The 17737-nt window shown below is 29.0% G+C and overlaps 1 protein-coding gene across 1 annotated transcript in view; it reads left to right on the top strand.

Moving 5' to 3' along the window:
* Positions 1-6978, top strand: part of mew (multiple edematous wings) — a 103441-nt gene extending 96463 nt beyond the window's left edge. The window contains exons 16-19 of the mRNA XM_075381539.1: positions 1098-1336; positions 2229-2323; positions 3186-3312; positions 6661-6978. Coding sequence (XP_075237654.1) covers positions 1098-1336; positions 2229-2323; positions 3186-3312; positions 6661-6861 — 662 coding nt within the window. The 3' untranslated portion in view covers positions 6862-6978. The remainder of the gene's footprint in view (positions 1-1097; positions 1337-2228; positions 2324-3185; positions 3313-6660) is intronic.
* The last annotated feature ends 10759 nt before the right edge of the window (positions 6979-17737 follow it).

Genomic DNA, 17737 nt, shown 5'->3' with positions numbered 1-17737 from the left:
AGATTTTCAATAAAGTTAGTATTCTCATTGATTTTAGACAATATTTTTTCGCCAGATTGCGGATGCAATATACAATCATTAGGTTTCAATTCATAGACAATTTGAATCTTGTAAGGATAAAATTTCAAGTAATAGAGTATTCTTTGCGTGCTCTAACGTCTGAGATCCAATGACGAGGCAATTTTCCGCGCTGAACAACAAGGAAACCTTACCTCCAGCTTTCATTGCATCAATGTTTGCTGGTGTATATACAGTCAATACATACATGCCCGCTAGGTTTTTTCATAGCCGAAACAGTCTCTCCAAAGTTCTCAACCCAGGTTTTGATTGCATGTGAAGAAGAAACTTGACCACGTTGCAGGATAACACTGTGCAACTGTCACCATATCGGTAAAATGCCCTTACGGCAACCGCACGCTCTACACTATTCCACTGCTTCATTACAACTAAATATTCATTACTGCTCTGCTGTTTAATGCCTTTTTCCCAATTATGGTAGACCTACAGGGCTGTGAACATCAAATTCAAAATTTCCCATTTCTCTGCACCAACCTGTATTTTAAATAATTAATATGGATTCTAATCACATCTATTTCTTATTTTATAATTGTATATTTTGTGATGCTGTGATGAAGGCTTTACCATAGTTTCCCATGATCCACCCAGGATAATTTTGGGCATTTTTTTTATCCATGAAATAGCAGATCTACTCATGAATTTGTGTAAAGGATTGTTTTATACCGATCAGAATAAAAGATTCATTTATTTTATTGAAAAAGAAATATCAGTAGCTTTGGTAACAAAAAGCAGAAGTTATGTTAAACATCTCTAACTGTTCTCTGAGACTCCAAGGGAAGTAAACTGCAGCTCTTTTTCTACTCTTTTGATTATGTGTTATCTTTATTTATGTGTTATCATATGTTTACATGCAGGTTTTTCTAAAGAAAGTAAAATAACTGACTTTTTATTTAGTCACTTAGAAATATTTTTAACCTCTGTAATTAAAAATGTATTTCTTTGACATCTATAATTTTAATTTGTGGTATAAGTGTATTAATGTAGGTGAATAATTTTTTTTTGTTTTTTTTTTTTAATAGCATTAAGTGGTGGAGAATGTTTTATGGCACCTGGTCAAGTGAACCCACTTGGATTAGGAAGTAGGCCAGGATTACATGAACCACCAATAGAGCCTCTATCGTCGCATGTTATACCACATAATGTTACCGTCAATACAGATTCAGGATTACATACACGTGTAAGAAGAGATACTGAAATGGTTGTACGTGCTGAAATTTTTACCGATAAAGATGGAAGAAAACATGAAATTGTAAAGATGGTAAGATACATTTCTCTCCCACCATGATACATGCGTATTCTTTTTATTTAGTTATTTTGAAAAAATAATAAATCTCACAATTTTGAAATAAATTGGCAGTTAACGGTGTTACTTTCCCTTTTTAATATGATCTATCTAACTAATTCTGATTATTCTCCAGGCAATCGGTTTAAAAATTAGTTTATTGATGTCGTTTTGTGGGATGGTAAGATTTTCTATCTTGGCCCCATTTAAAGATAAACTCCATGTAGCTTATTTGTATATCTGTAATCACAGCAGCCAAGTGACCAATAATATAGTTTTAACTTCATTTCTTTTAGAATCTTTTGAACCTTTCAGGTTGATATTTACTGTCTCTACAACAAGAGGTTTATTTTCCAAAGCATCACTAGTTCTAGGAATATTTGATCATGGATCAAGGGTCTCCTACATCTCTAGTATTTTCAGATTTTATGTTCAGCTTCTGAAATGTTGGCAAGTTGATAATGGATAATTATGAGATTTGTTATTTTTGCACCAGCATTAAAGCTTAAAAATTCTTTATCGCTTTTGTGTACTGAATACACTGAATACTACTTAGATATGTAGATATGTACTGAATAACAGAACAATGAAATTGTTCTGTTATTCAGTACAGTTTTATCTGAATAACAGAACAATGAAATTGTTCTGTTATTCAGATAAAAAATGAATTGATCAGTCTATAGCAGAATTTAAAGAGAAACTGACGTTTAGCCCACTGTGTATAAAATAGAAATCAATACAAATACAAATCTGCTTTAAGATTTGTATATCATTCATTGGTGCATAATCCCAGTAAACCGTGAAACCTATTTAGATTTTATCTGTTTGTCTTTAAGAATAAATAAATATACTACATTTTTTTTTTCAGAATTGTATACTTGGAACTGCAAAATGTTTTAAATTCCGTTGTGTTGTATATAATCTACAGAAAAATGAAGAGGCAACTATATTTATTAAAGCTCGGTAAGTTTTGTTTTACAGTATATTTTTATTTAGCACCTATACTCTCCGTAACAATTTCAACATCTTATAAAGAACATTCATCCTGGAATTACTTAACGTGTTATTAAGTTTTAAAATAATTACCTGTGAGTTAGTGGGTAAAATTGTTGTGTATTTTCTTCAGATATTTCTTTTACGAAGGCTGGCTTAAATGTAATGCACAGTCCATGATGACTTTCAAATGAAAGATAGTAAATTGAAACAAATATGTCATCAAATTACTTTTTATTTGCTACAGAAACTTACTTTTATTTTCCATCATGTGACCATTTATAGCTACACATTTCTTCCAAGGTGAACCAGTTTTCTTATTCCTTCAATAAAGAATTCTGACCAGTCTTTCCACGGTTCACGACATCCAGGTATCTGCATCTTTCAGTTCATGTTTTGCATTTGAAATCAGTCCTGTTCAAAAATTTTTCCCAAACGTTTCTTGAAAGATCTAGAACACACACTAACTTCCTCTATAGCAACCCTTTCCTCAAGTAAGGTATTTTTAGAAAAAACACAGCTGTAAAGAACAAACTATACTGCGCTGAAGCATGAACAGTGTACAACTGACAACAATAGATGAGAGTAGTAAATTGCACAATTAATAGTGGCATAAGTAGTAGTAGTCGTAGTAGCAGGAGTGGCGGTAGAGAAGCGTTAAGTGATGCTAAAATAACTGCAGTTCGAGCCAGCTCAGTTCAGGTTTACTTCTTTGTACAAAATCTTAAAAGATCATCTAGTCACCTACCAATAAATAATTTTTTTTTATATTGAAGACTGATATGTTTTGTTTATGTTTTGATTAATTATTTTTAAATTAAAAATTTAACAGATTATGGAATGCAACATTAGTTGAAGATTACTCAAGAGTTGAATTAGTTAAAATTGGTTCCAGAGCTAAAATCCACATACCTCCATCATTAATTATACATCAAGATACCACCAATGATGTTTCTCAGGTATTTATTCATTATTCTGATATTTATTTATTTTACAATGTATTTTTGACATGTGTATTGTTTTTACATCTGTATTTTATTTGTACTTTACGAATATGTCCGTTTGGAAAGTACTCATCTGTAATTTTTAACAATTTTGAGGAAAAAATTATAAATAGAAGTATAAAAATTTATATTTAAACCATTCCCTAGCAAATTATTATTTTTTTTTTTTTTTTGCCCAGCTTAATCAACAGCAGCATATATTTTTTTTGTTTTTCAGTAACGTTTCTCAAATAAATATCTATGCTAAACAATTATTGAAATAATTTGAAAAACCAGAAAACTGAACCGTTTAAAAAAATTTGCTTAGTCTAAAATTATGAAATTTAGATTCTTATATGATCTTCACCTGTAGATTCAAGTATAACCCTGCTATAGCGTGGTTCAATGTGGACGAGGATGTCGCTCAAATGAAGAATTTTTATCAGATATCAAAAAAAAAAAGAATTTCAGTTTTAGCAGATATATAGAAATGCATTTTAACTATGTATATGTATTTAATAATAAATTGAGTAGAATAAATAAATAAACTAATAGATTTAGCTCTGTGAAATTACACGTAGCTGTAAAAAAAATGAACTTCAAGGAAATAAAAATAACTTCCCATTTTTCAAATAACTGTCTTAAATCTAAGCTTTAAGTTATAGACATTCAAATTTTTTAAAGATTTGTATTATTCCTCTGTACTGTCAAATTTATACAGTCAAATGTACAAGTATGTATTTCAATCATAACTGAGGATGCAGGATCTACTCTACGAAAGTACTTTCATGGTAAAATTGAGATAAGATATTTCAATATTCTGTACTAGGTGGTTTATATTAATAAAGACATTCAAATGTATTGTGTTATGTAGTAGTGGATTCTAATAAAGTAATACAGTATATGGTATTTATTTTTCTGTATTTTCAATTGGGCTGTAAGGGAAAGTGCTTAAAAGACTGTACAATTACTTTAGATTATATTTCCAAAAAAAGAAAAACCATGAAAATGAAATTAATTTTGTTTGCTTGGAGTTCATATATTTTAACGCTATGTGTAAATTCACAGATATAAATATATTTTCGTATTTAATTTTTTTATTCAATTTATTACTAAATATTCATATGTAGTTAAAATGTATTTCTACTTACCTACTATATATTAGAATTTTTTTTTTATATCTGATAAAGTTCTCTTTTTGGGGGCTTCTAAAAACATTATAACAGGGTTGTACTGTGTATACATTGAATTATACAAAGAATTAAAATTAATTTTTAATTTATAACAAAATAAAATGGTTAAGTAATTAAATAAGTAATAAATTTGTGACATAATATAGTCTTAAGTCAAAATGGCATTAAATAAAATTAATTTGGCAGTTATTTATGTACCTGTTGAATGGGATACAAAAAATTAAAGGTTTTTTTTTTAATGTTTTAATTTAATTGGTATTTAAACATTCATCGACAGTAATGTTGTTTCTATAAAAAAATCTTTTAATTGAATTTTAAATAAATTGGTCATATTTTCATATGCCAGTATTTAATAACATGTCACAAGACGGCATTCACATTTAAGATTTAATATTATTATTATTTTTGTTAACAAAAACCTATAATCAAATAAAGTAAAGGAGAGAAAAAAATTTGTGACTTGTAAATTAAACTCAAATAAACCACTAAAAAGGTTAAATTAGAACACATGAATGCTACAAAAGAGAGGAAAAAATTTATGGAAGTTGTTCTGAAAATTTGTTCCATAACCTCTTCCCACCTTAGAAAATTTTTGTATTTCATAGAAAAATTTAACTTTACTTAAATCAGTCCAAATGTTTGTCGACAAAGATATTCAGTCCTCATATAATTAAGAATATTACAGAAAAATATAAAGTAACCATTTAAAGTAAAGTACAGGGTGATTCAAAGAAACGGGAAATTTAAAAAATGAAATAATGTTAATGAAAAATTTTTTTTAGAAAATGAATTTTATTTCATGTAATTGTAAAAATGTTTCTATTTTAGGATACATACATTTTAGTTTAATTTTTAAAGATGACATCTTCCAGGTGAACTCTTCTATGTAAACACTCACGAAGTCTCTTCGTTAAATTGTTCACGGTTTGATGTAACATCTCAACTGGAATTTCCGCAATTGCTTCTCGGATCTTTGCCTTCAGTTCTTCCATTGTAGCAGGTCTACTGTGGAACACTGCTTTTAAGGTGACCTCAGAAAAAATAATCGCAAGCTGAGAGATCGGGCGATCTGGGAGGCCATCTAATGTCACCGTTTCGTGAAATGACATGTTGTCCAAACAATCGGCGTACAGCTGCCATCGATATTCGTGTAGTATGTGACATTGCTCCATCTTGTTGAAACCAGGCTGTGTTAAGAATCGGTGGAAATCTCTTTTGTTGTTCCACAACAAAGGTTTCAAGCACGGCTACGTAACGAGCCGATGTCACTGTAATCGCAAGACCGTTGTAATCCTCAAAAAAATAAGGGCCTATAACACCGTAAGATGACATAGCACACTACACGGTCGCTTTCTGGCCGTGAAACGGACACTGGTGTAGCTGCGTAGGATTTTCTTGTGCCCAGTATCTAAAATTTTGCCCGTTAAAAAATCCACTGAGGTGGAAATGCGCTTCGTCTGACATCCACAGTTTGTGAACAAACTCTTCGTTATTATTTATCTTTGAAGCATTACATTACAGAATTGTGCTCGTACAACTGCATCATTCGGTTTCAGTTCCTGGACGATCTGCAACTTGTACGGATGGTATTGCAAGTCCTTCACTAACATTCTTCGAACGCTTGAACTATGCGATTGTAAAGATGCTGAGAGACGACGGATTGACCGATGTGGACTTTGTGTGACAGCATCTTGTAAAGCTTGAACATTCTGTGGTGTACAGACGGTTTGCTCACGGCCTGGAGGTTTCTTTTTCATTGCCAAACCAGTTTCCTCAAAATTAGATGTCCATGTTTTAATTGCATGTGCTGATGGAACACGGTCGTGCCGTCCTAGATTAAAATGACGGTGAAATTCTCTACACCCTCCCTCTACACTGTCATTGTTTTTGTAAAACGCTTTGATAGCAAATGCATGTTGCGCACCACTCCAAGGATCCATGACAAGTAAATGGCAGGTTAGATTAGAGAGGCTGGCGCCACTTATCAAGTGGTACCAATCGCCCACGGCTACCAACACAACTTTCAAAATACCCATTTCTTTGAATCACCTGTATAAATTGTGAATCAACTTGTTATATGCATACATATTATTTACATTAATATAGAACTTAATGTTTTTATTATTTTCAGGTTGAAACTGTAGCTAAAGTCGATTTATTACAACAACGTGTCGCTGAACCTGTACCGTTATGGATTATTATAGTTGCGATTGTTGTCGGTTTAGTAGTTTTAATCATTCTTACTCTACTTTTATGGAAGCTTGGTTTCTTTAAGAGAAAACAGTTGGATCCTACACTTTCAGGAAATTTAGAAAAACACAGGGACTATTAGTTGTATATAATTATTTTTGTTATTTTTTTTATTTATTATTTTTTTTTATTTTTTTTTTTTAATAAGAATTTTTAACCGATACATATTATTTTATATTTTAATAAGTTAAGTTATAATTTTTAATTTAATTAGGGTTTAGTTGTTCATTATTATTATTATTATTATTTTTATTACTATTACATATTTATTTGATAATTTATCTGTAGGAAATGATTTCTTATGAAAATACAAGTTTAATTTTAGAGTTTAATAATTTTAAAAAAAGAAACTATTCACTAGTTTTTTTTTTTATCATAAGAATGTATTGACCCAAAACTTGTACACTAGCTCAAACACTAGTTTAAACAGAAAAAAGAAAAAGAGTTTCTGTAGAGTTGTAGATTTTTCATCCCAATTAAATATATATTGTGAAACAGATGTCTTACTGGCTGTTAAATTATTATACTTTTCCATCATAAAAGTACTCAAAATAGTAGTATATATTGAAAGGAAAAAGAATGAAAGATAATAAAAGGAGAAGGATAGAGTAAGGTATTGACTTGCTGAGAGACATCATCTTATTTAGGATGTTGAATGAATTCTTTCTTTTTGCTAAAAATCATTTTTCATTATTTCAGATCCTAATTTTTAATTCATTCGGAAAATAATAAAAGTTTTATATAAAGAATTTTTTTTTTTAATTTCTTAAAATTTTTACTTAGCAGCTATAGACATTTCACCATTATTAACTTTTGGTCTTCTGATCTTCATGGTGGAATGGTAGGAACTTTTTCTTACATCCATAGAATCTGGGTTTCAGTCCCGGCCTGGCAGGATATTTTTTATATTCTAAAAAATTTAGTATCGTCAATCAGAAGCTAATAAATTGTATCAGCCTTTTGTTGTTGTATAAGTAAATAAATAAATAATTTACGCACTTATCGTAGTATGTTTTTGTATCATTCTCATCTGTTAACAGTGCATTTATAAGTATAATGATACATTCTTTCAGCTTTTCATCATTCATATTAAATGCATACCCGTTGGCAATTTTATTTCACGTTTGTGAAAAAATGGATAAATTTCGGCAGCTATATCGACTGTAGGATGAGTAATGGTTCAATAACTATTTGAAACATTAAAAACTTTTATTATTTGGCATTCTTTTGTGGCAGCCATAGATATTATCTAGCTTGTTATACCAATCTTGCTTAATAAATTTATTTTCATGACCCAGAAAATTATGAACATCTAGATATTCTGACTTGTTCAATTTAATTTTCAGTGTTATCACCATTAATTCATTTGCATTACCTCCATAAACTTTCTTAATCTTTTAACAATTAATTTTTTGTGTTAAGTAATCAGATATTTTATTTTTTATAATAATACCAAATTTAAAATGATAAATAATTGTTGTGTACTTTATCTAATAACGTGTACTTAAGTCTCTGTACTATATGAGGCGTTAATGTTTCATTACGATTAGTTCTTAGACAGTGCATTTTGTAAAATTTTAATAACCAAAATGCTCTGATAATAATATCTGTATTCTATGCAAGTCATTCTTAACACTATCCTAGATCGTAACCAGATGCTGGCCAATTGGTGTTGTAATTTACTTGCTGGTTTCTAGATTTATTGATCTAGATTGGATTTCCTGTAAAAATCTGGATTTTCCATCTTATTTTTCTTGTTAAAATTATAATCAAAATCAAATTGAGGATTGTTATGTTAAAAATTATTAAATCAAGACAGCTTTATGTAAAAAAATGTGGTCAATAATTACATATATTAATTATTTACCAATTTTCCTCATTTTGTTTTATTATCTGTCTATTTTAAACAAACGTAAAAAAAAACAATTTTTTTTGTAAAGTTATATAGTGGAACTGTGTTTAATGATCCATTTATATGTATGATATAATTTTATTTGAAATTCAAGTTCGTCAAAGTACCTTGTATTTTCATATAATTTTTTATAAGTTTTTTTTGTGAAAATTAGCATTAATTTATTATTATTTTTATTATTATGCATTAGAATGTTGTTAATCCATTCCTGATTAGATTATAAATAATCAGGATTTGCCAGAATTTAATTAATTTTTTTTTCTTTATATCAGTTCAGGTATTATTATTTTACAGAATTGAATAAAAATTACAAAATAATTTTTGGAAATATTTATATATTTTTATCATTTGATGTTGCTTTTTTCATTACTTTTTTTTCCATTTATACAGCCATCCTGGGTCGGGAATGGATCATAGACCTCCATTTTATTCTAATCTTCCAATACTCTTTCTCCCTTTCCAGTTTTATCTACCTATTCATTATATTCTTCTTAATTTTATTACTAACCATCTTTTCATTGGTCTTGCTCCTTTGTGTCTTTCCATTTACTTTCTACTTCAAACCATTCTCAGTGATTTTCGTTCTTCCCTAAATTTTTTTTACATAACCAAATCATCTTGAGTTTTGCTCTCCCTGCTCTGTTCCAACACACTTTCTGTATTTTTGACAGCCTTCACCTCTACATTTCCTACCTTTCTACCTTGCACAATCTCTTCTTGTGTCCTGTCATGCGTGTAAGAAATTTCATCTTCACTGGTTGTTATTCTGTACTAGTCCTCTGATAAAAATATTCTATATTGCTCTCCCTGCTCTGTTCCAACACACTTTCTGTATTTTTGACAGCCTTCACCTCTACATTTCCTACCTTTCTACCTTGCACAATCTCTTCTTGTGTTTTTACCTATCATGCGTGTAAGAAATTTCATCTTCACTGGTTGTTATTCTGTACTAGTCCTCTGATAAAAATATTCTATATTGTTTATTCTTCTTATCTCTCTCTAATCTTCCCTTCTCTTCCAGCTCATTACCCAATTATTGAAAACATTCTACCGGTTAAAGAATTTTGCTTTTTAGTTTTTCCTTTTCTTTTTGTTCTCTTTCTTTAATGTTTTCCATTTATGTCTTTCTGATTCTTACACATACTACAATCCTTTCATCTCAGACATCAAGAGATGTGTAAATTTAATTTTAACTGTAATATGAAAAATATCAACAGTAAACAGCTACCTTTTTGATCCCTCTTCTTTCCCTGTTATTAGTCAGTTTTTTTTTAAATCTTGTTTTTCAATATAAATAAAGTGACATTCTTATCCCTGCACCAAGCTGGTTATTATACCTGACCTAATGTTTTAATTTTAATATGCAAAATGTATCAGATTAGTAAATACAATTTTGTTATTAAAAAATACATTTAACAGAATAATTTTATTATTACATGGAAAACCTTACCTTATATTATTTCTCTACGTAATTTACACCATTATTAAGGCCCATTTCATATGGTGCATATTTCATTTCTTCCTCAAAGAACAGTGCCCTCAGTCAAGATAAGCGTTGTCCTACAGCAGTCGGCTTCATTGTCACGATAACAAAGTTGACTAGTGATCATTTGAGATGGGGACAAGTGGCAGTTACTCTGCACCATACCAGGAATACAATATGGCAGCTTCAGTTGCTCCCAGTGATATTATTCAATCAGATTTAATTTAATCGCTTGTTTTGTAAACCTCCATCAACATTGATATCATCCAATCAAAGCAGCAGTGTTTGAGAGAGCCTATGTTCTATGTTATGATTTTATGCAGAACTGTTAATGAACTTTCTGATAACTCAATATATAATAAAGAAATTATCAATTTGATTTTCTTTAGTTTTTCATACAATCATATAACTAAATTGTTATTCACAACAGAAGGACTCTTCTTACTCCATTGTTCATCAAGCACATTACTGCGTCCCTGATTGAACTGCCACATCCACTTTCTAACCATACCATCATTCATAGCTTTGTCAGTATAAACTTCATTAATTTGCCAATAAATATCAGCTGATTTGACATTTCTTGCATTTGAAAATCAGATAATGCTTTAATTCTACAGTCGGCATGATTCTTGATTGACTTGAACATTTTAAACGTTGTTTAATCAGTTGTAAATAAATTTTATACTTGTAATGGCGTATATTGAAAGCCAATGAATGGGAGAATATGGTGTGCATGCTCAGAGCTGCGATTACACTGCTGTAGCAGTACTAGAAAAAAATGGTACTTTCTGGATAAATCTTTTGTTACATCTGACATCTTCAGTTATTTGCTTTACGTGTATCATAATCTTTGTTCCACTGTTTTCATTCATTTTTACAGATGGATTAATCCTGATAATATCAATAAAAATAAAATCGTAAATAGTAGTGCACCTTCTTAACTTAAAAATTCCCAGTTATTTTTTCCTCTTCTTTTGACATTAATTATAACTAGTTAAATTCTTTCATCCATTTTATTATAGTTGTAGTTGGTGGTTACCTAGTAAAATTAAATATAGTTTAATAAACTTAAAAAGGTTTTTTTTAGAAATAATTTTACATATATTTTAGTTGTAAAAATATAATTTTTAAATTTAAGATTTAATAACTTTTTTAAAAAATTACTGTTCTCAGTAATTGATGGATTCTTTATTTTCTACCTATAGATTCTGTCCTCTAACTTTAATTAGGTATGACTTTTTGATATGCATTACAAAATTTACATAAATCGTTCTTTCTAATAAATTGGCTTTAAAAAAGACATCCTACCTTAACATCCTATCAAATACTTCCACCCCTGAAAAAAATTCTAATTATTACATCCTTTATTACTATCCTTTCATCTCTGGAGGTCCTGTGTTCAAATCCCGGTCAGCCATGGCGTTTTTCATATCCTACAAAATAACATTTACATATTACCATGTACAAGTTTCTGTGATGAATTAATTCATCAAGAAAAAAGCTGATTTCATTTGTTATTTTAGATAATATTGTGGCCTTTATGATTTTTTTTTCAAATCTCCTGTTTATAAAAACTTATTTGAAGATTTTAGATGAAAATTTTGTTTTTATTCATAAAAGCGACTTCAACTGATTAGAAATCACCACATTATTTATATATATATATATGGAAGTCTGCCATATACATTATCTGTCTTAAGCAGTAGTAAATAAAAATAATATTAAAGAGAATAAATTCAATATATATATCAAACATATAACAAATTAAATTTTTTTAAGATACTCTGTATTTTCAAACATGTGATTGGTGAAATTTTGTAAATCATCCAGTCTGGATTATATGGATTAACAGAATTCTTATGTAATAATTATTTATTTATTAATTAGGTAATTAGTATATTTTATTATAAGTTTTATTGTTTTATTTGTAGTTATAATTTATGTTTATTATTTTTTTTAGGATTTTAAAAAATATTTATTGTTAATTTATAAGAATTAAATATTTTTTTATGTGCCATTCCATATAAAAGAAAATTACTTTTGTATACTTTCTTTGTATAATAAGACTTCATCTTTAAAGGTGGCTTAAAACATTTTATAAATAAAAATTATAATGGCTAATTTTTTTTATTTATGAACACAGCATTTAACATTACTCATTTTGATAGTAGGATAACACATTTATTTTATACAGAAATAAATACAACTGAATCCGCTTAAGTAAGTACTGTCAGATAAAAAACAGACCTTTATGTCTTGAATATGTCTAGGACATGACCTCCATGACTGTCAAGGGGTTGTTCCCATCCCCAAAGTACACTTGACATGACACACGTAGTATCCTACATGAAATGTCCTATCTCCTTATTAATTGTTTTTTTAAAACTGTTAATTTCAGGGAGTGTATGAGTGAATTAATAAAAGCATTTTTTTTATCTTTTCTCTGCAAATAGGTCTTCAAGGACCATGCAATTATTTCATGTAGTTTCTTTTTCTTCCAGAAGTTCTTCATTATTTTGGAGTGTTTAGTTCTTCTTTCTTCAGTCCAATCTCTTCTTTTGAGTTTTTTCTTATCACCTACTTTTTTTGTCTTCAGTCATTTGACTGGTTTGATGCAGCTCTCCAAGATTCCCTGTCTAGTGCTAGTCGTTTCATTTCGGTATACCCTCTACATCCTACATCCCTACAGGAACCTTTAATTCAAAAATTGTATTTCCGTACTCTTTTCAATGTAGACAGTGATTTTCTATAATGTTGAACTTTTTGAGCTCTTCATTAATTTGTCTAGCCTTGATTGATTTATTCAGACCGTGCGTCCATAGAATTTTAGGTGGCGCTTTGTTATTGTTACTTCCAGGTCTTCAGATTTATCATATATCTATTTATCTGATTTTAATTGTGTTTTTCTCAGACCGTGAATTCTTCTTAAAATTCTTTCTTTGTTGAGTAAATTTTCTATAAATCTAATTTATTGAAAGTAAGAATATAAATTTTCATATACGTACACAGGTTTTAATTTTACTCATTTTGATAGAAAGATAACAAACACATTTATTGTTTACAGCAATAAATACAACTGAACACAGTTAAGTAAGTAGTGTCTTGGATTTATAAAACAGACCTTATGTCTTGAATACATCCAGGAGATTTCCTCCATGACAGTCAAGATATTTTTGCCATCCTCAAGGTACACTTGTCATGACATGACATAGTGTCCTGCGTAAAATTTCCAATCTCCTTACAAATTTCATTTTTAAACTGTTAATTTCAAGGAGAATGTGAGTGAAAACTTGAGTTTTCTAATACCCCCCTTAAAAAAAAGTCAATAAGGTCTGGTAAATGGAGGACTACTAAATGTTCTAAACTGAAAGAGAGAAATTGTCTGGAGAATGCAGCATTCAGGTAGAAAAAAGTTTCCAACATATGATTATAATGTTTGTGTCATTGTCACAGAAACTTTATAATCATTCTTAAAAAAGTAAGAGGTAATAATTTCCTTTGCTGAAATGGCAATCCACACAACTTAGGACTATCGGCAGTTTTTTTTTTGTTTTAGAGTTGCTCCACAAAATTATTGTCAATCATAATTAGGACCTCTTAAGGTCATCGTGCATATAAAATATAGCTGCACTATCTGTTATTTTCCAGTAGATCTGGACAACAACAGTATCTGTTGTTTTCCAGTCCTTTGTGCACAGCAGTTAATTTCTGGACTGGTAAAAATGCAAATCACACTGTAAAATTCATTGCACTTCATCCAAAAAATTCAAGTGATGGGGATAACACTACACTGATTTTGGACTTTTAAGACTGTTCTCACACATTTTCATGTGATCAGATAGTATTTCAATGGGCTTTATCCTATACAGACCCAGTCTCATGACCGACTGATCTGCACCCATTGACTGATTATTTTCCTTGAACGTGCATCTCCATATTGTCAGTCTTCACCAGATTCCCGATGAAACTTACTTAACGTAAACTGTTTTAAAAAAAAAAATATGATACTATGCAGACTAATGTTCCATTGTTCAATGAAACTCAAGGCAACTTGGAAACCCACCATTGCTATCTCAGAGGTCATATAAATGACCTCTTTCACAACCCACACATTGTAAACTCATAATGGATAAGGTTAAATGCCACACCCTATATTATAAGTATACAAAAACCACCGTACACAATTATTATAAAATTGAAGAATACTTATCAATATATAATGCTTTACATTGCAGTATTCATGTCATCTTCAGTGTTAAATTGTATGGCAAATTTAAGTATTTTCTTATTATTAAAAATTCTTCCTTTCATTTTGCAATTTTATATATATACTGAAATAGTTATCTATTATTGTAATCGTGCAGCGGTAGATCGTTTTAGAGATCTCTTGCATTTTTTTAATAATCAGGGCTGGCCTTAGAAATGTTGCATTCATTAGGCACTGATTTTTAATTCCTCTACCCATCCACCCTTCCTTCTTGAACATTAGGCAATAATTGTATACTTTTATTTCTTGTCAATAATGAGTGAAAAGTAACGTATGAGTTTGATTTCTTTTAAGATTTCCATTATATTAAATGTTATCAATAATATCAAGGAAATAGGGGGTGCTGCAGTTCCACAGTGCCTATACGCGAGCCACCGTTGGTTGAAGATGATTTTGTACATGATTTTCTAAAATTCTAGATGTAGAATTCATTGTTTCTAATTTTTGATTTAATAAAGACAATGTTGTATTCACTGTCATAAATGGATTTAATATTAAAATTATGTACAGTTATGTTAAATTTTTAATAATTTTATGGTGAAAATGAAATAATATTTTAAAAATAATTTATATTTCTAAATATTCTTGGCTTTTTAACTATTATTTGGTGGTTTTTTTTTTTTGTTTTTTTTATCAAATGTATGTGACATTAATTTTTATTATGTATTTATAAACAATAATTGATTTATTTTAATGAAAATCAATTGCGTATAAATGTACTGTATGTTAAAAATCAGTTGAATGCATCACAAAAGAAAACGTTTTATCTTTTGAGTTGATAGAAATAATTAAATCTTTACTTTTTTTTTTTTTTTTTTTATTTTTGCATTATTTTTCTAAGTTCCAGTTTATTAATAGAAAACCTGACGAAATTAAGGAATATAATTTAAAAAAGTTTTTGGAAAGGATAGTATAAGATAACTTAAAATTTCAGCAATAGGGGACAGAGACTTGAGATATCAGATTACATGGGAAAATTTTACCTGGGTCTCTACTACTTTGATTTGTTATAACTTTACAAATATTAAGATTATAGTTTAATTATATTATTAGATATAATTTTACAAAGAGAAACTGTTTTCTTTTGTTATGCGTAGCACTGTATTGCAATTAATTGTGCGGAAATTTTTATTCTGAATTTACTTTCATTTTCTTTAACACCAAAGTGATTGTATATTAAAAAAAAACCGCAAATTGATTAAAATAGCTTTCGCACAGTAAGTGGCTAACCTTTTGTAAGGATTGCTAAATAAAACTGAAAATAAAATTAAATATTTTTCTCTAGAATTAAAGCTATTTATAAATGTACAGTTTAAATGTATTTATTACTTGGTGCATAAATGTTTATTAAGACTTATTAATTAATAATTAATTTATATGTATATGCTTTTTTTTGTAATTAGATCTAGTTTACTGAAAATGGTGCAGTTATTTTTGTATGTAATTGAATATAAAATGTCTTGGCCTTCATATCGTGCCTAACTTAAGAAAAATAATTATATCACTTAATATTACTGATATTTTTTAAAAAGTTTTTTGTAAATGTAGTAACAATATTTAACCGATATTTAAATGTTTGTATTTATGTTTTATTATTCAAGTGTGGTTCATTTCAGATTTTAATAGAATATCAAAAATTTTTTTTAAATTTATTGTTGAACCTTGTTTTTAAGTTCATAAGAATTGAACCATGTTTTTATACTTTGTCTATTTTTTGTACAGGAATATTAAAGTGTGTTCATAAAATTATGTTTAAAAAGTTTCATTTATTTATAAGTAACTAATTAAATGACAATAATTAAAATCTAATCTCCATTAAATGTAAATTGATGACGGCATCAAATAAATTTTCTTTTTCTGTTTAATTTAATTTACTATTGTAGAGTTTCCATCTAATATATTTGTATGGTCATGGAAAAGTGTATGCTATATCTACGTAGTTGAAAAGTAAATAACTTCTTATTGTAATCAGCATTCTCGCTTATCAATTTGACTACAAAGTGCATGTAATTTTCTGCTAATATCAATCATTTAAAATCTGTAAGAAAAAAAGAAGCATCCAATTACTGTTTACTGTGAAATTATACACTACATTATAATTTTCAATAAATTCAAAATTTTGTATGAGTACTTTAGAGATTCTCAGAATTCTAAACTCAGTCGTTTCAGTTGTTAAAATATGAGGGTAACCATAAATAATGGGAATTATTTTTTTTTAAATCATGAGTTTATAACTAAAAAATTCAATAATCTTCAAAGTACTGCCCATTACATCCAATATTCTTCTGCAAATGTTTTTTCCATTACAAAATGATTTTTGAACTCTTTTATTGTTTTACCTTTAAAAGAATCTGCTAGTTTTTATTTCAACAATTTCTACCGTGCTAAATCATTTTCCCTTGAGGCCCCTTTTCATCCTTAGAAATAAAAATAGCTTGCAAGGTGCAAGATTGGATTGGGTGAATACAGAGAATAGGGCAAGGCATTGTAATGATGGAAAAACCCATCACCTGTTCGTTGCAATTCCAGTTTTTTTTTTTCTGTTCAGAAACACATAATCTTTTGAGAAACTTTAGGTTAAAGTTTTAGTTCAACAATCTTCATTGATGGCTTCACATATTTTTTTTATATTTTCACCGGTTCAAACATTCATAGAATGCCTAGATCACTGATGATCTTCAATTGATATTTCTCCTCCTTTGAAGCATGAAAACCTTTGCTCATTGCAGATTCTTTGTAGGCTTTCTGAATCTTTTCAAGTGTTTTTGCCGCATTTTTCCTGAAATTACATGCATTGCTCGTGATTTTCAGCCACCATATTTTCACTGAAATTAAAAAATAACTTTATTATAATTCACTCTGGTTTTGTAATACCTCTCAGGATGGCATTGCCTTGTATACCGACTCAAAAGAGTTCCAGCTAGATTCTTCCAGCGGTAGAAGAGCAAATTACAACCTTACTCAACACAATGCAATTTCCATTATTTTTGGGTTCCCTTTGTTTATTCATAAAGTTGAAACTGTGCTTAATTTTATTATAAATCATGTAAATACCATGCTAAACAAACTCTCTAAACTGTTAATCATTGCTGAAGTTGGCTTCTCCAGGTTTTTTTTATTGCTACTTCAGTTGATCCGATGTAAGTGAAGACATCAGTGTTTTTTGTAGCCAAATGAATAACCTTAAGGGAAAATGAAATCATTTAAATAATTCTCCAAGTAGTCTTATAAGATACATATTGTGTATATCATCAAATAAAACTGATGGATTATCACTATGTTTTACAGTCAGTATC

Source organism: Lycorma delicatula, chromosome 13 (genome assembly GCF_047948215.1).
Source record: "Lycorma delicatula isolate Av1 chromosome 13, ASM4794821v1, whole genome shotgun sequence".
Taxonomy (NCBI): domain Eukaryota; kingdom Metazoa; phylum Arthropoda; class Insecta; order Hemiptera; family Fulgoridae; genus Lycorma; species Lycorma delicatula.
This window is presented reverse-complemented; position numbering and strand designations above follow the sequence as displayed.